Source organism: Schistocerca serialis, chromosome 1, assembly GCF_023864345.2.
Source record: "Schistocerca serialis cubense isolate TAMUIC-IGC-003099 chromosome 1, iqSchSeri2.2, whole genome shotgun sequence".
NCBI lineage: Eukaryota > Metazoa > Arthropoda > Insecta > Orthoptera > Acrididae > Schistocerca > Schistocerca serialis.
This window is the reverse complement of record NC_064638.1, coordinates 607,105,952-607,130,487: the sequence shown is the minus strand read 5'-3', so window position 1 is coordinate 607,130,487 and position 24,536 is coordinate 607,105,952. Positions and strand designations below refer to the sequence as shown.

At 38.9% G+C, this 24,536-nt stretch overlaps 1 protein-coding gene across 2 annotated transcripts in view; it reads right to left on the bottom strand.

Annotated features, from left to right (window-relative positions):
- The window catches only part of LOC126477457 (uncharacterized), a 195,624-nt gene that overhangs the window by 159,749 nt on the left and 11,339 nt on the right, over nt 1-24,536 (bottom strand). Inside the window, exon 2 of one of the 2 annotated variants that reach the window (XM_050103617.1) lies at nt 14,091-14,318. In XM_050103617.1, coding sequence (XP_049959574.1) covers nt 14,091-14,318 — 228 coding nt within the window. The remainder of the gene's footprint in view (nt 1-14,090; nt 14,319-24,536) is intronic. The other variant, XM_050103618.1, reaches the window with a different exon arrangement.

Here is a 24,536-nt window from a genome sequence, read left to right as displayed (position 1 = left end):
TCTAAAGGTGTTTGAATGGCCCCAAGTTCGCTACAGACGGAGGTAAGGACATAGATACAAACCCCACCTGACAGCCAGTCACAGTTAGCATGGTTTTTGTAGTATCCCCAACAGCCACGAAGGGTGGGGGTGCACAATGCGGGAAACCAGGTTTCCTGAAGGGCAACACAAAAAGCAGGTGTAACAAATAAAGAGTTGTCGTAACTCAGTGAGGTGGGAGAAAAAACTGCCGCAGTTTCACTGGAGGATGACACTTTTGTAGTCGAGGATGGCATGAAGAGAACAAGGAGGCAGTTTACGTCTCAGCATCACTTGCTGCCACCAGTTGAGTATTTGTACCAATTTCCATTGCAGGTGAGATGTTGGCGAGATCCAGGTCCTCAAGTGACACTAAAACCTCCACCTCATTCTCAGACGTAGAACTTGTAGGGAATGGTGGTGCTGGGTCCACCAGAGTCTTCCGTTTCCTAACAGACTTCATCTTTCTTTGTTTGCACTCTCACCACTTCTTAGGGGCTTGCTGGGAGGACTTCTCATGAGTAGCTTCAGGGACAGAGGGAGACCGTGAAGCCCTTCGGCCAGCAGCTAGTGGCTCTTTCAGCCACTAGCTAGTGTCCACTTGACCACGAGGGGGACTTTGGAAGGTAGAGCCCCAAGGACGCCTTCCGCATGAGTGGAGTCGGAGGAGGGGACCAATGTTCCTGACATTTCACGGGGCAATGCTCCCAAAGCCCAAAGCAGAAGCTTTGGGGCAACAGAAGTAGTGTCCCCAGCCAGAAGGGGGATGGGGAGGGATGAAGATGAGCAGCCCTGAGGGCCCAGTGGAGTAAGCTTAGATGAGGAGCGTAATGGGATCACAGTGAGCAACGCCGTCATAGCGGCAACATAAGAAGATAGCATTCGAACAGGGGTCAACCTTTCATATTTTAGTTCAGCCTCGCGGCGAGAAAGCATGTCTTTCTGCTCCTTTTGGAGTACCAGGCAGTCCAGCGAGCAGGAGGAGTAGTGCTCTCCACAGTTGACACAGGTGGGAGGAAGCACACATAGAGTATTCGGATGCCGTGAACGTCCACAGTCTCTACATGTGGTACTGGAATTGCACTGGAAGGACATGTGCCCAAATTTCCAGTATTTAAAGCACCGCATATGAGGAGGCACATAAGGTTTAACGTCACATCAGTATACTATCACCCTGACCTCTTCAGGTAACGAATCACCCTCAAAGGCCAAGATGAAGGCACCAGTTGCAACTCTATTGTCTTTCAGCCCCCTATAGAAGTGCGTGACAAAGCCAATGCCCCTTCGTTCTGGATTGGCATCTAGCTCATTGTTTGACTGCAACAGACGGTCGCGATAACAATTAATTCCCTGGACCCTGTTGAGGCTTTTATGGGGACTGACTGAAACAGGATTACCACCCAGCTTGTCATAGGTCAGTAACGCCCGGGTTTGAGCTGGGGATGCTGGCTCTGAGCACTATGGGACTTAACATCTGTGGTCATCAGTCCCCTAGAACTTAGAACTACTTAAACCTAACCAACCTAAGGACATCACACACATCCATGCCCGAGGCAGGATTCGAACCTGCGACCGTAGCAGTCGCGCGGTTCCGGACTAAGAGCCTAGAACCGCTAGACCACCGCGGCCGGCTGGGGATGCTATCTGAATGAGGAACAACCCATTGCGCACTTTGGACAGCGCTGTCACTTCTCCAAACTTATCCTCCAGGTGCTCAACAAAGAACGGAGACTTCATATCCAGAAAGGAGTTCCCACTGGTTCTGCTGCACACTTTGTTCCGTAGCCCTACGTTCTTTCCATAGTGTTGCTAGGGAGGGGAAGACTTGGGGTCATATGCCGCTGCATTGTATTCTACCATCTCTTTCTTAAAGATTGCTGGGGCTATTCAGTACCCAGCAACAGATGGCTTTGTCAGCTTCACTATGGGTCATCCACACTGATGCCGCCCACGCCAATCAGTGGCTCTCCCAATGGGGCCACACAGCCACAGCAAGAGCCACCTGGCAAGATGGTCGTTGCCGGGAGTCCTGATGCCCCAAGAAAATGGGCATCTACTCCTTGGCATACGTGGGCATCTACTACTTGCATACATGGGGAGTTTGCAGCTCAGGCATCAGCAGTGTAATCACTGTGCCGTTGGGGCTACCACCAAATCGGTACATGGCACCACAACAGACTGGCTACCATGCTGGATAATGGGCACGGAGAAATCCGATATCGTCATGGGGTGAAAGAGGACAGTAGACAACATAAGATGAAGACATACCTCAGAAGGTGTCCTCGTGCAAATAGCTGAAATGCGGGTGGAAATGCAGAGTCACGACAATAAGAGGTGCAGGGGATCTAATGTAACTGCCATGTGGATAACTGAGGCACCACGTAAGGTGTCATTCACCAAATGATTGGCACTCCTGTAGAATTTTGAAAGTGGGAGGTCCAACCATGATATGGGACCTGAATGTATTCAGCCAAAAAATGGGAGACTACTATTAGTCACCTTGTGCAACAAGCAGAAATACCTTGGGCCTATTCTAACCCCTGAATCCACAGGGGGTAGCAGGTACAAGATAAATAAAATGATTATATTGATAGTTTTTGAATTAATGGTGAATTCTCTTCTCAAAGAACCATCTCACGAAGTATCTTTCCTTGCTCCTGAGGGATCTAAACTGTGGATGGTTAGACATTTACATACTGAAAAAGTTTATGTTTCTCAATGAAGCTAAACTGCGACCACAAGAACAATTTGCAATTCATTCTGCTCATATCTTCCTTACCAATCATGAGTCATGAAGCAGAACTACAAGACAAATATACATAATAATTCAAATACAAATCAATCAAATCCCAAAAATTATCACTAATGGAACTGAACAGCTAGTTTTTAATAAAATAAGAGTATAGTTAAACAATTTGGTTTGAATGACAAGTTCCTTAAGAAAGATTCCCCACAGTGTCATGTACGCTGAAGTGACAACAGTTATGGAATACCTTCTAATATAACGTCGGACCTCCTTTTTCCTGGCATAGTGCAGCAATTACGTCCCACAAATGTTGAATGCAATTCATGTTGGGCGATTTGTGTGGCAAACTCCTTTGCTCAAATTTTCCAGAATGTTCATCAAACAAATGGCGAACAACTGTAATCCAATGACATGGAGCATTGTCATCCATAAAAATGAAGTCCATGAATGGCTGCAAATGGTCTCCAAGCAGCCAAACATAACCATTTCCAGTCAATGATAAGTTCAATTGCCCCAGACAACCCAGTCCATTCCATGTAAACACAGTCCACACCATTATGGAGCCACCACCACCTTGCACAGTGCCCTGTTGACAACTTGGGTCCATGGCATCTGTGCCAAACTCCAAACCTACCATCAGCTCTTATCGACTGAAATCGCAACTCATCTGACCAGGCCATGGTTTTCTAGTTGTCTAGGTTCCAACCCATATGGTCACAAGCCCAGGAGAGGCACTGCTGATGATTCTGTGCTGTTAACAAAGGCACTAAGTCAGTTGTCTGCTGTCATGGCCCATTAACGCCACATGTCGCCATGTTGCCCTAAGATACGTTTGTTGTACATCCCAAACTGATTTTTGCAATTATTTCCAGCAGTTTTGCTTGTTTGTTAGCTCCAACAACTCGATTTAAATGCTGCTGCTCTCGGTTGTTAAGTGAAGGCCGTTGGCCAATGTGTTATCCATGGTGAGAGGTAACGTCTGAAATTTGGTGTTCTCAGCACTCTTGACACTGTAGATCCCAGAATGTTGAATTCCCTAATGATTTCCAAAATATAATGTACCACACATCTACCTGCAAATAGTATTCCGCGTACAAAGTCCATTAATTCCCATTGTGCAGCCATAATCACATCAGAAATCTTTTCATATGAATCACCTAGCCCCTTGCTTGTTCCCACTCCACAGCTTTTTATTCCACAAGCGCACCCAGAGGCTTTTTACTTCGCTCCTTTTCGTCACCCCCCACTCCACCGTCTAACCTTCTGACTGTCTCTAGCTGCCCTACCCTCTCGCCATCTCATCCCTGTAAGCTCTCATACACAGCACCACACATTCCCCAACCTATACCCTGCTCTTCCTCCCTTTCTCCATCGCAGCCACCCCCACCACCCAGTCTGCTTCTCCAACCATATGCAGTTGCTCAGTCTGGCCCCAGCAGCTATATACAATGCTGTGTGCGTGAGCTGCATTTTCGTGAATGTGTGTATGTGTATGTTGTCTATTTCGGAAGGATGTCTTCTGGCCAAATGCTTGTGTGTTTAGTAGTCTTTTTGTTCTACTAGTCTTCAACTCAACATCTTCACTATTATGGCACGCAGCAATCTTTCCATTTCATAATATTGTCATTATGTTTAAAATAAAATGTAATTTTGTTGCCATATTTGTCTCACATCGCTTAGTAAATAGTAGGTTTATAGGCTGTATTATTAAAGTTATTGCAACAATACAAAATAATAATTAAACTGCAAGTAATAAAGTTTCTTGCTGAAAAGGTACTTCTGAACAATACTTCTTCGAGATAAAAAGGAAATACAATTTTATGCCATTCTACAATTTTTCACATGGAGAGCCACCCCTTCTCCCTCTTCAACAAAACCAAAATCAGAAACAACTCACTTTTTGTGCAAAGAAAATAAACTAGGTGGCAGCACAAGAAAACAACCAAATTTGAAAAATAAGAGGATACCTAAGTGTCACATTTTATTTTTTATGTGCAATGGTTACAAGAAATGCAAAAATCAAAAGTTTTATGTAAACAAAAAATACATGCTTTGTGATAAACGTGTGTTCTACAGTTGATCAAAACAACAAAGAGATAAGTAGGTTTCTTTGTCTGCTGTGTGAAAATATGTGTACATCACATACAACTTAATTTTTATAAAATTACATAATTACAAAAATGTTGAACTGGAACTTGGAATAAGTGACTACCCAAAAAAGTACAAGTCACAGGTGGGAACAAGACAGGTCGCAACCATTCGGAGAATGAGGACTATCTGCTACCGTTCCTGGAATGATCAAAGTGAACAGTGAATGATCCTTCCTTAGAAATTGTTCCTCAGTCTTTCTGTTCTCTTTAATGAATCACTCCTTTGGACCCATGCACTTGTGACCTACCTATCTCTAATCTCAACTGTTAATTGTTTTCCTGAAACTACAGTTTTAATCCTAAACTATTCAGGTAATACAAAGAAGGATGCCACAGCACAGTAGAAATTACAGTGGGAGTCACATGGGGTCTGATCACTGGCCCACTACTGTTCTGCTATAGCTTGATGACCTGTTGTTTTATTTGAATCTGGAGGCTGAATTAGTCCTGTCTGTAGGTGATACAAGCACTGTTGTGAAGCCAAGCATAGAAGCATCAACAGAGAAAGAGTTAATTAAGTTTAAAGCTACTGACTGGTTTTGTACAAATAGGTTAGCTTTAAACTTTGAAAAACACAGTTCATCGAGTTTCGTACTATCAAAAGTATAAAATCATCTATAAACTTAGTACATCAACAAGAAATAATAAACAGGCAAAAGGTACCCATAGTATAGAAAAAGTAATTTTAATTATGTGTGGGTTTTACAAATGTACACCTTGCAGGCATCTCTCTAAGCAACTGGGAATATTAACCACACTCTCAGTACATTTATTTACATATGATTTTTTTTATCAGTAATCCACCTGAATTTGAAAGACACATGTACAACACTAAACGATGACCAACATTACCCTTTGGCACTGAAAGGGGTGAAATATATAACAATACAATTCTTTGATAATCTACTCATGATAATAAAATGTTGGGCGGAAGTATTTCCAAAAAAAGATTAGAGATGTTTCTGCTTAAAACAACTCGTTCTATTCTATAGAGCAATTCTTGAATTGAAATAATCAATCATTTTTACAGAACAAGACCTGTAAATCACCAGCATATAGGCATGTAAACATTTTTTTCATTTAAACACACACACACACACCATTATGTTTACTGTGAATATGATCTAGGGAACAAGAGCCTAAATACCTAAAACATTAATTAAACATCTAGAAGTATGTGTACAGAGTATTTTAAAGAGGAATGGGCACATAAAATTAATTGTAGGCAAGGCAAATGTCAAACTGAGATTCAATAGAAGAATTCCCATGAAGAAGGTAGCTTAATCACTGGGGTAATTAGTATTACGACTATAGGGAATGAGACCATTTTAACCAACAGTACACAAGTAGTTAATGTATTTAAAAACCATTTCGGAAGTGTAGGTGAAAAGGTGATGAGAATAGTTCAGAAGAAAAAGCCAAGCAGTACATGGAAGAATCATTTTTGAGAAATCTTAGTTAGATTAATTTTCACTTAATGACCACTTGTGAAATAAGGAAAATCACTAAATCTTCAAAAAATAAATGTTCTGTTGGAGTAAATGACATCTCTACCAAGATATTAAAACAATGTGGAGCAGTTACAGCCAATGTTCCGAGTCACATATGTAATCCATCACTAGCTCCAGGTATTTTCCCAGATAAGTTAAAATATGCCATTCTCAAGCCTCTCTACAAAAGAGGGACATCACAGATGTCAATAATTACTAGCCAGTATCCTTGCTTACAGTATTTTAAAAAAAGTAATGAACTCTCTCCATCTCAACAGCAACGGGATACTTAGCAAACCACAGCTCAGATTTCAAAAATGCCGTTCCCCTGAGGCAGCAATATACAATTTCACTGCCCACATAACATAGTCTTTAATAGTAAAATGTCGTCAATAGGAATTTTCTGCGGCTTATCGAAAGTATTTGATTGTATGCACGACGACATGTTACTGAAATAACAATTCTGTGATATAAATGGAACAGCATATGAGTGGTTCAAGTCATATCTGCAGAAAAGGAAGCAAAAAGTTTCTTTATGTGGTTTACATGATTTAAGGAAGTTTGCCAGTTCATCTAAGTGGGGTGAAATTACATTAGGTTTTCCACAGGGTTTGATCATGGGTCCCCTTCTGTTCTTGATATATTATGTGAATGATCTTTCTTCTTATCTGAAACAAGAAGCTAACTGACCCCATTTGCTGATGATACAGGCATCATTACTAATCCAGTAAAAGAAACTCCAATAGAAAATCATACAAATAATGTCTTTGGAAAAATTATTAATTGGTTTGCTGCAACTGGGCTTTCTCTGAGCTTCGGTGGTGGTGGGGGCGGGGGAGGGGACAAACCACACACTATCCAATTTTCTGCTGCAAGGAGTACAGTCCCGTCAATGAATATAACACATCAACAGAATTCAGTAGCCAGAGCAGAGTATACCAAGTTTTTGAGTGTACTTATACATGAGAATCTTAATTGGAAAATTCATATTTTGGATCTCCTATAGCAACTAGGTTCAGCAACTTTTGCAATCAGAATAATTGCCAATTTTCAGGATATAGAAATTAATAACCTAACCTACTTTGCACCCTTTCCTCTCTGATGTCATATGGAATAATATCTCGGGGTAACTCAACACTTGGTGAAAAGTATTCACTGCTCAAAAGAAAGTGGTTAGAATAATGTGTGGGGCTCTTAGTAGCACATCTTGTAGGCATAGTTTAGAAGGTTAGGAATACTTACAAAAGCCTCACAGTACATTCACTCAGTACTGAAATTTGTTATCAACAACATGGGCCCGTAGTGACATTCATGATTATAATAATAGAAGAAAGAGACTTACAATCTCATTTACTTGACTTATCTTTGGCACAGAAAGGGATAAAATATGCTGCTGTAAAACTTTTTGATAAATTACCAGATGAAATAAAATGTCTGACAGACAGCAGTAATAGTTTCAAAAATTATATCTCCTTGACAACTTCTTCTATGTCATAGACAAATTCTTGAACAGGAATAAATAAATCTAGAGGTCTAATATATGCATTTTGTGCCATTTAAGGGAATGAGGTAGGTAATAAAAATTTTAAACTGTAAAAAAAATAAAAAAATAAAGTTGTGTGCATTTCCTATGCACTTGACATGTTCCACATCATAACGGTTACCATGAGATTAATCAATGGAACAGTTAACTAACTATAAAACCCTCATTAGACTAAAACTTTAATGTTGCCCATCCACTGGTAACTGTACCAGATAGACTGCTCAAGGAAACAGAAAAGATCCAAAGAAGATTAGCATGTTCCATTATAGGTTCATCTAGTAAGCACAAAAGCATCATGGAGATGCTCACCCAAATCTAGTGGTAGATTGGACTGGACTGCACTGCACTGCATCATGGTGTGGTTTACTGCTAAAATTCTGAGAGCATACATTCCTAGAAGAGCCAACCAGTATGTTGTTGTTGTTGTTGTTGTTGTTGTTGTCTTCAGTCCTGAGACTGGTTTGATGCAACTCTCCATGCTACCCTATCCTGTGCAAGCTGCTTCATCTGCCAGTACCTACTGCAGCCTACATCCTTCTGAATCTGCTTAGTGTACTCATCTCTTGGTCTCCATCTATGATTTTTACCCTCCACGCTGCCCTCCAATACTAAATTGGTGATCCCTTGATGCCTCAGAACATGTCCCACCAACCGATCCCTTCTTCTAGTCAAGTTGTGCCACATACTCCTCTTCTCCCCAATTCTATTCAATACCTCATCATTAGTTATGTGATCTACCCATCTAATCTTCAGCATTCTTCTGTAGCACCACATTTCGAAGCTTCTATTCTCTTCTTGTCTAAACTATTTATCGTCTATGTTTCACTTCCATACATGGCTACACTCCATACATATACTTTCAGAAACGACTTCCTGACACTTAAATCAATACTGGATGTTAACAAATTTCTCTTCTTCAGAAACGCTTTCCTTGCCATTGCCAGTCTACATTTTATATCCTCTCTACTTCGACCATCATCAGTTATTTTGCTCCCCCAAATAGCAAAACTCCTTTACTACTCTAAGTGTCTCATTTCCTAATCTAATTCCGTCAGTATCATCCGACTTAATTTGACTACATTTCATTATCCTTGTTTTGCTTTTGTTGATGTTCATCTTATACCCTCCTTTCAAGACACTGTCCATTCCTTTCAACTGCTCTTCTAAGTCCTTTGCTGTTTCTGACAGAATTACAATGTCATCGGCAAACCTCAAAGTTTTTATTTCTTCTCCATGGATTTTAATACCTACTCCAAACTTTTCTTTTGTTTCCTTTATTGCTTGCTCAATATACACATTGAATAGCATTGGGGAGAGGCTACAACCCTGTCTCACTCCCTTCCCAACCACTGCTTCACTTTCATGTCCCTCGACTCTTATAACTGCCATCTGGTTTCTGTACAAATTGTAAATAGCCTTTCGCTCCCTGTATTTTACCCCTGCCACTTTCAGAATTTGAAAGGGAGTATTCCAGTTGACATTGTCAAAAGCTTTTTCTAAGTCTACAAATGCTAGAAACGTAGGCTTGCCTTTCCTTAATCTTTCTTCTAAGATAAGTCGTAGGGTCAGTATTGCCTCACGTGTTCCAACATTTCTACGGAATCCAAACAGATCTTCCCCAAGGTTGGCTTCTACCAGTTTTTCCATTCGTCTGTAAAGAATTCGCGTTAGTATTTTGCAGCTGTGACTTATTAAACTGATAGTTCAGTAATTTTCACATCTGTCAACACCTGCTTTCTTTGGGATTGGAATTATTATATTCTTCTTGAATGTCTGATGGAATTTCACCTGTCTCATACATCTTGCTCACCAGATGGCAGAGTTTTGGCAGAACTGGCTCTCCCAAGGCTGTCAGTAGTTCTAATGGAATGTTGTCTACTCCCAGGGCCTTGTTTCAATTTAGGTCTTTCAGTGCTCTGTCAAACTCTTCACGCAGTATCATATCTCCCATTTCATCTTCATCTACATCCTCTTCCATTTCCATAATATTGTCCTCAAGAACATCGCCCCTGTATAGACACATTATATACTCCTTCCACCTTTCTGCTTTCCCTTCTTTGCTTAGAGCTTGGTTTCCATCTGAGCTCTTGATATTCATGCAAGTGGTTCTCTTTTCTCCAAAGGTCTCTTTAATTTTCCTGTAGACACTATCTATCTTACCCCTCATGAGATAAGCCTCTACATCCTTACATTTGTCCTCTAGCCATCCCTGCTTAGCCATTTTGCACTTCTTGTCCATCTCATTTTTGAGACGTTTGTATTCCTTTTTGCCTGCTTCACTTACTGCATTTTTGTATTTTCTCCTTTCATCAATTAAATTCAGTTTCTCTTCTTTTACCCAAGGATTTCTACTAGCCCTCGTCTTTTTACCTACTTGATACTCTGCTGCCTTCATGGGGAGGGGGGGGGGGGGCGCAATGAGTGTATTGCATCCTTTTATGTATAACACACAAAAAGACCACCAGATTTGAACTCACGTGGAGGTTTAGCACAAATGCTCTTCCTATGACCTGCTCTTGAGTAGAACGCGATACGGGTAAAGCAACAGTGGTACAAAGCTACGCTTCCTCACACCATAAGGTTACTTCTGGAGCACACATGTAGATATAGATAACTTTAAATTTAAAGAAAACGATAATTTTAACCAACATGCTAAGCAGATAACAGCGATCTGTTCTGGATCAATTAGTAAAAACAGCCAATATCACAGAATATCTCATTTAACCAACATAGGAGCTAACAGTGATCTGCTCCTATGACCAACTGGATATTCTACAATCTTTAATGTTTTTACTAACTGATTAAAGAAACTCAGTTACTACTTTATGAAAGTAGTCAAGACATCCATTTCTTCAGATACGTAACCGTTACTTACATGCCAACTTGCATAAATTGTGGTTAAATTCTGCTTTGCTGCTGCCCAGTATCTCTGTTGCAAATAAATTTGGTGTTGGACACTTATAAAGATGAACCGTAGAAATGATGGGATAGGCAATTCCTCAGCTCTGCTAAAGCCTTTGGCTGGGTATCACACCACTCATGTGTTTCTTTGCATAAATGTACTTAGAGCTACAGTAGCAATAAAGTCACACTGCTCCTTATTTGTCTACAGTAAACATTCAAAACATGCTATGTATTTAAAAATCTTGCCGATGTGTAATCTGTTAAGTGAAACAGTATTTAGTGAGAGACAAAATCTCAAAGCTGATATGTAGTTTATACAAACTCAAAGTGGTAAGTGAAGGTGTGTGTCAATAGTGTGGCTTGTTTAAAAGTGGAAGGATGAAAATTCATGATGATAGAAATAGCCATTCATCTGTAATTAGCAATGAATGGTACAGAAAACAGAGGTAAAATTCCAAAAAATTGAAGCTTCACAATAACTCAGTTAGTGGAGGACTTTCTGTAGGTTTCACATTATTTTTGAGTCCAATTGTTGCTGTACAATTAGGGTACCACAGGTTCTATGCCTGTAGGGTTGCAAAATTCCTTTCTGAAAGCCACAAAACTTGATGGGTGCAAGAATTTTCTTTTTTCATTATAATGTGAAGGAGATAGCCTAAACATAAGTAAAGCGGTCATCAACACAAAGATTGTTTTGAACACAATAGTCTAACATGGATTCCAAATCATGGTGTAGCTTGGCGTTTTTCACATCAACAAATATTGCCAGAGGTGACAGAAGTGATAAGTGGCAGATAAAAGTTTAACAACTGACCTGAGAATGGGCCTGAGACTACAAATCAATAGTCTGGCATAATGATCGAAGCAGACGAAATGAATTAAAATTCGTGGTGTGGCCGGGACCCGGGACTCGAACCCGGGTCTTCTTGCTTGCTAGGCAGAAATGCTAACCATTAAACTACCACAGCATGATAGTCAACATTGCTGCATGAACTACCTAAGCTGAGCGCCCTTTCCAACAAAAATTTCAATTCGTTTTTCCCTTATACAGGGTGGTCCATTGATAGTGACCGGGTGAAATATATCACAAAATAAGCGTCAAACAAAAATCTACAAAGAACGAAACTCGTCTAGCTTCAAGGGGGAAACCAGATGGTGCTGTGGTTGGCCCGCTAGATGGCACTGCCATAGGTCAAACGGATTTCAACTGTGTTTTTTTTAAAAATAGGAACCCCCATTTTTTATTACATATTCGTGTAGTACGTAAAGAAATATGAATGTTTTGGTTGGACAACTTTCTTTGCTTTGTGATAGATGGTGCTGTAATAGTCACAAACGTATAAGTACGTGGTATCATGTAACATTCCGCCAGTGCAGACGGTATTTGCTTCGTGATACATTACCCATGTTAAAATGGACCGTTTACCAATTGCGGAAAAGGTCGATATCGTGTTGATGTATGGCTATTGTGATCAAAATGCCCAACGGGCATGTGCTATGTATGCTGCTCGGTATCCTGGATGACATCGTCCAAGTGTACGGAGCGTTCACTGGATAGTTGGTTATTTAAGGAAACAGGAAGTGTTCAGCCACATGTGAAATGTCAACCATGACCAGCAACAAATGATGATGCCCAGGTAGGTGTTTTAGCTGCTGTCACGGCTAATCCACACATCAGTATCAGACAAATTGTGTGAGAATCGGGAATCTCGAAAACGTCGGTGTTGAGAATGCTACATCAACATCGATTGCACCCGTACCATATTTCTATGCACCAGGAATTGCATGGCGACGACTTTGAACGTCGTGTACAGTTCTGCCACTGGGCACAAGAGAAATTACAGGACGATGACAGATTTTTTGCATGTGTTCTATTTAGCGACAAAGCGTCATTCACCAACAGCGGTAATGTAAACCGTCGTCATTTGCGCTATTGGGCAACGGAAAATCCACTATGGCTGCGACAAGTGGAACATCAGCAACCTTGCCGAGTTAATGTATGGTGCGGCATTATGGGAGGAAGGATAATTGGCCCCCATTTTATCGATGGCAATCTAAATGGTGAAATGTATGCTGATTTCCTACGTAATGTTCTACCGATGTTAATATAAGATGTTTCACTGCATGACAGAATGGCAATGTACTTCCAACATGATGGATGTCCGGCACACAGCTCACGTGCGGTTGAAGCGGTATTGAATAGCATATTTCATGATAGGTGGATTGGTCGTTGAAGCACCATACCATGGCCCGCACATTCACCGGATCTGATGTCCCCGGATTTCTTTCTGTGGGGGAAGTTGAAGGATATTTGCTATCGTGGTCCACCGACAACGCCTGACAACATGCGTCAGCGCAATGTCAATGCATGTGCGAACATTAGGGAAGGCAAACTACACGCTGTTGAGAGGAATGTCGTTACACGTATTGCCAAATGCATTGAGGTTAACGGACATCATTTTGAGCATTTATTGCATTAATGTGGTATTTACAGGTAATCACGCTGTAGCAGCATGTGTTCTCAGAAATGATAAGTTCACAAAGGTACATGTATCACATTGGAACAACCGAAACAAAATATTCAAACGTACCTACAGTCTGTATTTTAATTTAAAAAACCTACCTGTTACCAACCATTCGTCTAAAATTGTGAGCCATCTATTTATGACTATTACAGCGGCATCTATCACAAGGCGAAAAAAGTGGTCCAACTAAAACATTCATATTTCTTTACGTGCTACAAGAATATGTAATAAAAATGGGGTTCCTATTAAAAAAAACGGAGTTGATATCCGTTTGACCTATGGCAGCGCCATCTAGCGGGCCAACCACAGTGCCATCTGGTTTCCCCCTTCAAGCAAGACATGTTTCATTCTTTGTAGTTTTTTCGTATGATGCTTATTTCGTGAGATATTTGGCCCTGTCACAATCAATGGACCAAACTGTATATTGTCACTACTGCCAGGGCTCTCCAATATTGGATACAGAGAAGTTATACATATGTGTACTTTTAAGGTTTTTCTATTACATTTGCTGCAACTATTTCATTGGCTTATTAACAACCTAACGGAGGTTATTTTCTGGTTACCCTAAAATTAAGAAACATTTAGCATTAATGTTAGCCTTAATGGGGGAAAACAGAACAGTACGAAACAAACACAATTTACTCACTACCATTCATGAGATTGTACTAACAAAGATATTAATGTAAGGAAAGAGACTTTAACGGAACTTGATACCTTTCCTCTCTTCTGAATTAGGCTTGTTGTTTCTCGTACAGCCAACTCTATTCTGATTCCAAACAGGTGTGCCCAAATTATTGTTTATTTGGATAGGACGTTTGTTTCCTGTTCCTGCATTTCCAACTCCACTGCTAGCTTTGCTAGTTGTTGCAGATGTAGATGTTGTTGCTGTTGGACAAGCAGACACTTTATGATTGTTGAGTGTTCCTCCTTCCCATCTGTCTTCTGCATTCAACATGAAACAAACAAAACAAAATTTAAGCTTAAAACAAGAGAGAGACAAAGAGATTGAGAATACTGTTTTGCTGAAACCTGTTGAACATAACTATATCCCTAAAACTGGATTGGCAATTTGCAAAGAACAAAGTGCTAATGGAAGAAACATAAAGTATATGTAGAAGGAGGAGAAGGAAGAAGAAGAAGAAGAACACAGAAAAAAATAAAGGAGGAAAGCTTTTGTTTTAACTGTACCCAATCTGCCAATAACATAAAAATGTGATCTGACTGTTTTTTCACAAAAGAAAGAGCCAAAAATTTATGATTTCAGTACTCTAAGTGAAGGTAAAACTAAAAATCTGATCATATTGAATGTCTCTTCTATTTTTCTTGGTAATATACCTTACACAACAAATACATAATTACAATTGCTGTTGTTACTGTTCGCAGCAGGTAAATTTTTTTTCATGATCTCTATTTATCCATTCCAGCTAATTTCCTAGCACCTCCAGAAAATAAACTAGGGCTTCAGGCAAATCAATGTTAGGAAGTAGTGGCCTAACAGAATTGATGAGCGATATCGCAGTTCTTAAATTTTTATCTGAAATCTGTGGCTGGTTGCTTGAATTTTTTGTGGTTTTTATTACACTAAATTGATCTCACAAAATAATACACCTGTTCACACACTAGTTATGGTAAGGAATTATATGACCATATACTGGCTTGTTGTATTTTGTTTCTGAGTGAATGCTGTTCATCATTATGACAAGTTGGCATTGAAGCTACTTAACAAGTGGAGGACTGATACATAAATTTCCGAATACCACTAAATCTCTAACTTTGGAGTTTTCACATATTTCCACATGTAACCTTCATCCCCTTTAAGCTGCTTTTCCTCATTCTCTGCTCTTGTAAATTTTAATGTTTCTTTTTTCCATCCACATTTTTCTTGAAGAAAGCATCTGAAAACAATTTAATAGCTGTAGATTCAACACTATTTTTAAATTTTTATTTCTGTTGACTCTGTTGCAACTGCTTCTGTGCCAGTTGCTGGTTACCACATGTTCTACTTGTATCAATATAAAGTCGCTCTCAATAACTGGAACTTACGTTAATTTATATAGCCAAACTGATGCACACAAATTCTTACACTATTAATACTGTCTCTGTTTAAACATACTATTGTAATACAACAAAATCCATATAACATTCACCTCAACATTAATTAAAAAGGGGGCAGATTGAAACATACTACTGTAATACATCAAAACCCATTTAACATTTACCTCAACATTGATTAAAAAGGGGCAGATTGATCAGTAAATCTACTGCTATTCACTAGTAATTTGTTCACCAGAAGGAACTGCAAACTAATACATCCACTCACTGGAGAACGTAGTGTCAGAAAGAAGAGTTTTGACAGATGACAGTGCTGTTGCCAGTTTTCAGCTGTGAAGTGCAAAAAGCTACTGGTGGTTGCAATGTCTATAGAGCTGCAGAATGCTGAGGTAGTATCACAGAGACATGTAAAAAATCGTATTCTGTGATTGGTTGTGGTAGATGTGCCAAGCCATTTCAACTGTCACCGCTCTTCTTTAGCAGTATGGACTGTGTTATAATGATTAAAACCAAATTACATTTATAAAACAGTTGGTCAGGGTAGCATATTAGATCCAATACTGTCCCTGCTAAACAATTACAAGTTACCCACTGGTGATACTCATGGGGGAAAAATTATCTTTACTGATAGCAGAAATTTTATAATCAATGAAAAAACAAAAGGATTCATCACAGAGAAAGGAAATGAAAACCTCAATGAAGTTTACAACTGGTCAACATGCAATAACGTCACATTGAACATAAAGAAAACAAATGTCATGAATTTCAGTTTTAAGAGGAGAAAATGATGCTGTTAAATTAAATGTACATGGCACCTCTGCAGATTGTGTAAAACACACAAAACTTCTAGTAATGAACTGATTTTCAAATAAACTGAAGGAGGCTGAGGATCAGACAGACATACCGTCATTTGACCATCGGTCAGACTCCCTTATGGTGGACACAGTAATACCTCCAGTGTAGTGATGCAACTGAAAGAGTTGAAAACAAATAAGTGCTGGGTCCTGGTGGAATCCCAATTCCCCTTACTTAGCTTGCATGTATCATGAATATCTAACCCAGCACAAAATCCCAAGCAACTGGAGAAAAGTGTAGGTGACTCTTGTAAGTAACAGGGTAAAAGAATGAACCAACAAAATTATAGACCAATATCTTTACCATCAGTTTGCTGCAGAATTCTTGAACACATTGTCAGTTCAAATACAATAAATTTCCTTGCGAAAAAATAGCTCCTGTTCACGATCAGCAAGGATTTAGAAAGTGTCAGCCATGTGAAACTCAGCTTGCCCTTTTCTGATATAATATCTTGCAAACCACAGATGGAGGACAAGAGATAGAGTCCATATTCCTAGATTTCCAGAAAGTGTTTGACATGGTGCCCCAGTGTAAACTGTTAACGAAGGTCCGAGCATACAGATTAGGTTCCAAGGTACGTGAGTGGCTCAAAGACTCCTACAGTAAAAGAACGAAGTATGTTGCCCTGAATAGTGAGTGCCCCAGGGAAGAGGGATAGGACTGCTCTTTTCCCTGTATACATAAATGATCTGATTAATGGGGTGAGCAGTTTGCTGAAGAACTGTAGTTTATGGGAAGGTGGTGTTGCTGAGTGACTGTAGGAGGATACAATATGACTGACAAAATTTATAGTTGCTGTGAAAATGGCAGTTTATGCTAACTGTAGAAAAATGTAAATTGATGCAGATGAGTATAAAATATAATTCTGTAATGTTTGAATACAGCATTAGTAGCGTGTTGCTTGACACAGCCATGTCAACTGAATATCTACACGTAATTTTGCAACGAGAGATGAAATGGAATGAGCACATGACGGTGGTACTAGGGAAGACAAATGGTCAACTTCAGTTTATTGGGAGAATTTTAGTAAAGTGCAGCTTTTCTATGATGGAGACTGCATATAGAACATCAATGTGACCTATTCTCGAATACTGTTCAAGTGTGTGGGATCCCCACCAGGCCAGATTAAAGGATTTGTTACCAGTAGGTTCGATCAACACACAAAGTGATTCAAATTAAAACCTTATAAGTGCTATAATATTTTTAATTGTGAAAATGAATAAAAAATATTTACATGTCATTTTCCAACATAGTCTCCTGACACTGAATGCACATGAATCGAGTTTTTTTTTAAAGGGGCATAACTCATCGTTTCACCGATTTTCAGTTTTTTGTTGTTTCAGAAACCCGATATGCCTATTGATTAGTTCTAAAAGGGGGTTTCTAATGCTCCACATTGAGCGAGAATCCTAGACTGAAGATGGTAGTTTTTTTTAAATGAGCGTATGTCACCGACTTCCGCCTCTTTTTAAAAAAAAACTGTTGGCTGCATTGTAAACAGCTGTTTCAGTTTGCCACTTATTTTCTACCCTGTGATATACAGCCTTTGTTCCACTGCTGTTCAGTTGACAATTAGTTCACATCAAACGATAAAACGAGTGACATTGATAGTGTGTGTAGTGGTGATTACGCTGACAAATCTTGAAAAAGAAAATGTGGTGCCAATCCGTCATTATATAAGGTAAACAAAGTAAAAGCAGCCCGACTCAAGGGTGAAGGTTATGTTAACTATGTGAGGCTAAAAAACCTGAATTTTCCTGCAGGTAAGCCACTTTGCTTCCATTATTTTGTACTGTTTTTGTGTTAATGATTTATCAATACATTATTGTTTCAAAGCTATACTTTATGTTTATCATTAAAACAATTAATAACAATAGTACTGATAGGTAACCAAAGTTGTTTTAACTGGTAGCCTCCGTCATCTTCAGAATGACCATGTACTACTTGTATTTACAGCAACAATTACTCATTTGTTTCTTTCTTTTTCTTTCTTCTGTTAGATGTACAAGAAAGTGTTTAGACAATCTGGGGGGAGACAACCGTTTGGATGTGTTTTCAAAATTTTACAATATTCTTAGTAAGAATGTCCAGGATTTGTATCTACAAGGTTTGATTGATGTAGGTGAAGTTAAACAGAGAAGACCAGAGAGTAGAACTAATCCCAAGGTAGTGAAAAGTGCTACTTTCTCTTACCACATTCTTGTAGGAAGTGATGGAAGGAAGGTGTGCATGAAAGCTTTCCTTTCAGTTTTTTCTGTGAGTGAAAAGTGAGTCAGAAGAATCAGAGATTTAAAAATGGCTGGATGTACTCCAGAAGATAAAAAGAGGTAGAGGTATTACCAGATGTCTCGCACCTGAAATGCATGAGGCGATTCACGATCATATTAGATCTTTCCCACTGTATGAATGGCATTATTCTCAGGACAAAATATGCTATCTGAACTCTCAGCTATCAATAAAAACAACGTGGAAACTGCTCAGAATGAAATATCCCGAATTCAGAACTGTCTCATACTACACATACTGAAACGATTTTAACAAGAGTTTTGGCTACAGATTTGGTAGCCTTCAAGTAGATGTATGTTGTACCTGTGAAGAACTTAACCAGAAAATTAAAGCCCCTCATCTTAATGGGGTTGCTAAAAGGACAGCTACAACCGAACTATTAATATATAAACGCAAGAGTAGGAAGTTTTATTCTGCTCTCAAGCATGAATTATCTATAGAGGGGCAAAAAGAAAGCCATGTTTTGTCCATCACAATTGACCAAATGCAGAAGATTCCAGTTCAGGAGCTTTTCTATTTAAGACAGCTTACTGTTAGTATATTCTGCACCAGTAACAGTAAAGAAAAGAAGAGTACATTGTATATTTACCATGAAGGGAATGGCAGAAAATCCCCAGATGAGGTCTGTTCTTTTTTCTCAGATTTAGAGGTGCCTCAAAATAAAACAGAGCTCCGTTTATTTTCAGATAACTGCACAAGCCAAAACAAAAATCAGACACTTTCTCGATATCTTCTCTCACTCACAGACACAGGTCGATTTAAGAAAAGACAACAATTTTTCCCTGTGTGAGGCCACAGTTTTTTACCTTGTGACCGTGATTTTGGAATCATCGCAAAACTTCTAAAAAAACTGATAGAATCTATTCAGTGTACGAGGTTGCTTGTCATATTATAGAGAGTTCTGTACCAGGAAAGTTTGTGGTGAAAGAAGTGGCAACCACAGAAATTCTAGATTTCAAAAGCTGGTGGCCATTGCACTACAAGAAGTATGCTATCTCTGAGGAGACTAAAAGCAAACCCGGAAATGAAAGAATTAAGTTTTCAATTAGTATTCTTTATCACTTTGTCTATTCCCATGAAAGAAATGGTTACATTAAGGGGTATTCAACAATAGATGATCTGGTCTGCCACACTTTCTTCATGGCTCTCAGTTCAATGACACCTGCTCCGCCATCATCACCATCATACTCTTCTGGGAAAGAGCAAAGATTGAAGACCTGAAGAAAATCGAACTCTACGTTCCTCAAGAGTACATGTATTTCTACACAGAACTATTTTCTTGGCCAACTGAACCTGAAAATGCCACAGAATAAGAAGAATGCATTGCATGTACTCTAGTTGATGACAGTACTGGTGTTATATTTTTTTAGTAATTATTGTGATTTGTATCATAAACCATTGCTCTTAATAGTATTTTGTTTACATTTGAAAAATAATTAAACGAAACTAAAAAAAAGCAAAGTTTGCTTAATTCTGACATGAGGTTTTTTTAAATTTAGGATGTATTTTTTTAAAAGAGCATAAATCAAAGTTTATAGTTCAATTACACATAGCATAATTACTTAAGGAGAAAATCCTTCTCACATAAACTCAGATATTACTGTACTAATCACATAAAACCAAGAAAAAGCATCTATGTTTTGTAGTTTGGAGTTGATAGTTTTTTGTGTGCCCTGAAAAATTTACTCAGCATGAGATACGCCCTTTTAAAAAAAACTCGATTCTCATATTCCACAGCTTCATAAGTGGATAGAAACCATGATGAAATTCTTTTGGTTACGGGTTCAGACAGTCATGCCACACATTTTTCATCTCTTCATCACTTCTGAAATGCCTCCTGCCATTGCTTCTTTGAGTGCACCAAATAGATGAAAATCGTTACGAGTGACATCTGAAGAATAACGGGGATGTACTACACAATAAAATTCTATTTCCTGGATAGTCTCAACAGTCTTACAGGCCATATGCAATCAGGTATTGTCATGCTGTGGCAATACTTCTGAAGTCAGAAATCCTCATTGTTTACTCCTGATTGCAGGGCAAAGTTGATTTTTCAGCATGTCTGAATAAGATAGGTAAATGTGACTCCCCTATCCATGTAAAGCTCCAAAGTGACTCCATTTGCATGCCAGAACAGAATGAGCACAACTTTTTCATAGATGGTTGAGTGTGGAATTTTTTTTGGTTTTGGTGATGAGCTGTGACACCATTCATTGCTTGATGTTTTCATTTCTGGTTGGTGACAGTGAATCTATGTCTCATTGCCTATAACAGTTTTCTCCAGAACTGCATCACCTTGGACACAGAAATGATACAAAAGTTCTTCACAGGCATCGGTGCAAGAGTCTTTCAGTTCGGCAGGCAACTGATGTGGTGTCCATCTTGCTGACATCTTACTGAAGTGTAGTGCATTGTGAGCAATATTTTGTGCTGAAACAATATTCATCTTCAAATCTGTGCTCAACTGTGGTGCATGTTGATAGTGGGGCGGTCATCTTGTTGTGGATGCTGCTGCCTTCTCCTGCATTGTACCATCACTCTGCCATCTGTTGCTCACTTTCTGAATCTCAAGGAAAACTACTGCTACCTACCAACTCCACCACAAAACATTTCAATATTTTACAGAATTTTAAGGTTTTCATCTGAATCACCGTTGTATTACAGGGATGCTTTGTGAACTCAAATGGAAATCCCCTGGAAGGAAGACGACATCCCTTTCATGAGGCACTACTAAGAAAATTTAGAGAACTGGCATTTGAGACTAACTGCACAATGATTCTACAGCTGCCGAAGGACATTTCGTGTAAGGATCATAAAGATAAGATAAGAGAAATTAGGGCATGTATGGAAGCACATAGACCGTTATTTTTTCCTCACTTCACATACGAGTGGAATAGGAAAGGGAATGTCTAGTAGTGGTAAAAGGTATCCCCCACCATGTACCATGTGGTGGCTGTGGAGTGTTATGTAGATGGAGATACTGATTTCCATACAAACTGTTACACCCAGATATTTGTATGAGTTGATTGATTACAACCATGACTCATTGTTACTGTAGTCATAGGGCACTTCATTTCCTCAATTTGTGAAACTGGAGTGACATCGTTGAGTTAAGAGAAGAAAGGTCTCAGTTGAGAAAAGACATCAGACACATCAGTGAGGTACTTGAAATGTTAACACCACAGCTTACAGAAGGTATTTCTCAAAATAATAACTGAAAGAAAATACACATCTAGTGCATTTAAAGATACTGGAACCAGTAAAACAAGTAGCATTGAATTCTGTAAAAAAATAAATCCATACAGAATGAATACTTCCTAGGTGTACAAACCAAAATAAGCCAGCCCATATCAAGAACTGTTGAAAATACAGCAGGTGGTGGAAAGTTTTGTCTAGAAATCGAAATCCACCAATCAAACAGATTTTCAAGTTACCAACATGTAGGAGATGTGTACCTTTTAGTCTCCCTAATAATTCTTCATGCTATCTAAGCTCTATTCTGGGATAGAAAAGTTAGAATTAAACTTGTCACAAGTTATCTTGAAACTGAAGCATTGGAATGGCAAGAACTTCTTGTTAAAGACTTTAAAAAACAGAAGTTCCATGGCAATCATATTTACATCTATATCCATACTTATGAAGTGCATGGCAGGGAGTACTTTCCGTAGTACCACATAATAGGTTTTCTTCCCACTCCAACATAGTATGAGGCACAAGAAGAATGATTGCTCAAATACCTGTGTGCACACTGGAATTAGTCTGACCCTGTCTTTGCAGACCCTATGAAAGTGATAGATGAGCAAGTGTAGTATATTCTTAAATACCTTCGAAACTTTGTAAGTAGGCTTTTGTAAGATAACTGATGTCCATCTTCAAGCGTACGCCAGTTCATGTTTTTCAGTATTGTCATGATGCTATCTCATGAGTCAATCAAATTTTGGCCATTCGTGCTTTCCTTCTTTGCATATGTTTAATATTTCCTTTTAGTCCCCCAGCATCATTCACGAACAGCATTATCCATCCCTGTATTGACTGACAAAGTGCAACAGGCATGGAACTCCACCCAACAAAGTGACTTCAGTGGTTACGCTGGCTATTAATGTACCACTATTTCACATTTGCAATGGCTTATCTTGTGCTTACACTAAACTGTAATCTTGCAGCATTAATCACTTACATATGTTACCTAGACAAATGTATCCTATAGGTTACATAGACAAATGTATCCTCAAAAATTCATTACCCAACATTAATTATTTTTAGGAGACACTGAGTCACAGATAGGCACACCAAAAAGACAGTCACAAATAAGCTTTCGGCCAGTAAGGCCTTCATCAAAAATAGATGACAGACGCATGCGCTCACACTCACGCAAATGCAACTCACACATATGACTGCAGTCTCTGGCAACTGAAGCCACACTCAACTTTACTGAGTGTGGCTTCAGTTGCCAGAGACTGCAATCATATGTGTGTGTGTGTGTGTGTGTGTGTGTGTGTGTGTGTTTTATTTCTGATGAAGGCCCTGCTGGCAGAAAGCTTATTTGTAACAGTCTTTTTGTTGTGCCTATATGCGACTCGGCATCTCCACTATATGGTGAGTAGCAACTTTCCTTTTCATAATATTGTTACATTCCATCCTGGATTTTCCATTGTTTAATTATTTTTTAGTGTTTCAATTTTTTCCATCAGTGTATTATGAAAAGAATATTAACAGAAATCACAGAGCACAAAAAAACACTGATGTAGTATCATTCCATACAATACATTTCATTCACAGTTTATACAACCACAACTGGTGACAACTAAATGGCAAGAATCAAAAATTAAATCAACTAGCAGGCAGCAAGATTTCTTTTCTCTAGTCACTAAAAAACTATGCAGAATTTCTTTGAAGAACTGAAGAGACTACATAAAACTTTATCATTTACAATGAGAAGTAACTTGCGTCATAGGACAGTGTCCTGTAGGAGGAAGATAAAGTTATTTTCACCTCAGTGGTAATGAACAGAAATGTCACAATTGAATCATTGGCTTCAATGGTTGCAGACTGTTGTCCATCAAGCCAAGCCACACTTACTCCCACTGAAATTCAGTTCTATAATTCAACTGTGAAGTAACAACCTACATAGGGATAGCATGCTGTGTCTTATTTTGTACCATTGCTTCATTTGAAGCCTCATTTCACTAATTCCCAAGTGATACAGAGGGTACTCATTACAGATTGTTTGTTTGAACAGCCAATGTATTTGCTCAGATTTTTGGAATCCTAGTCATCTGAATGATTAAACCATTGGCTGCTCTCTCTAACAAGCAATGTTTCATAGAGTGCAATCCATTGGTTGTTAGAGCAAGCGCAGAAAAAAGTATTACACTGTGTCCTGAATATTCTACATGTAAGCAAGTTAAAATGAATGAAATAAGATGGAAGGGTTGGGGGAGAAAGTTATAGATTTAAATATGGTTATGCATGAAAATACGGGTAAAAACTGAACAAGATTTGCAAAATAATGGGAAACAATCTGAATAATACATCATCTCTGGTTTCATTACAGTTCCCATCACTATAAGGTCATTTAGACAGGAACAGATGATGGAAAATTAAAAAGTAAGGGCCCCAGGATGAGTAGAGCCATCCATTGTGAGGACAAGGGAACACAAAGAAAGTTGGTTTCCCAAGCAAGAAACTAACAGTTCCAAAATGTAGAATAATCTCTTATACTTTCATATGTGTCTATCAGCAGAAGCCTACTAAAAATTTCACTTCCTGGAGTCTCAATTTTGCAGTTTTTCAACTTAATTTAGAATTTTATACAATTAAGTTTATATAAATCTTTGTCTCTTGCTTTTATTTTCATTTAAGCACCTTGAAGATGAGTATAGTCAAATTAGGGCATAAAAACATTTCACGAGGCAATAATACCGTTCACATGTAAATATTTTTTATTTAGGCAGCTACCAGATTCTT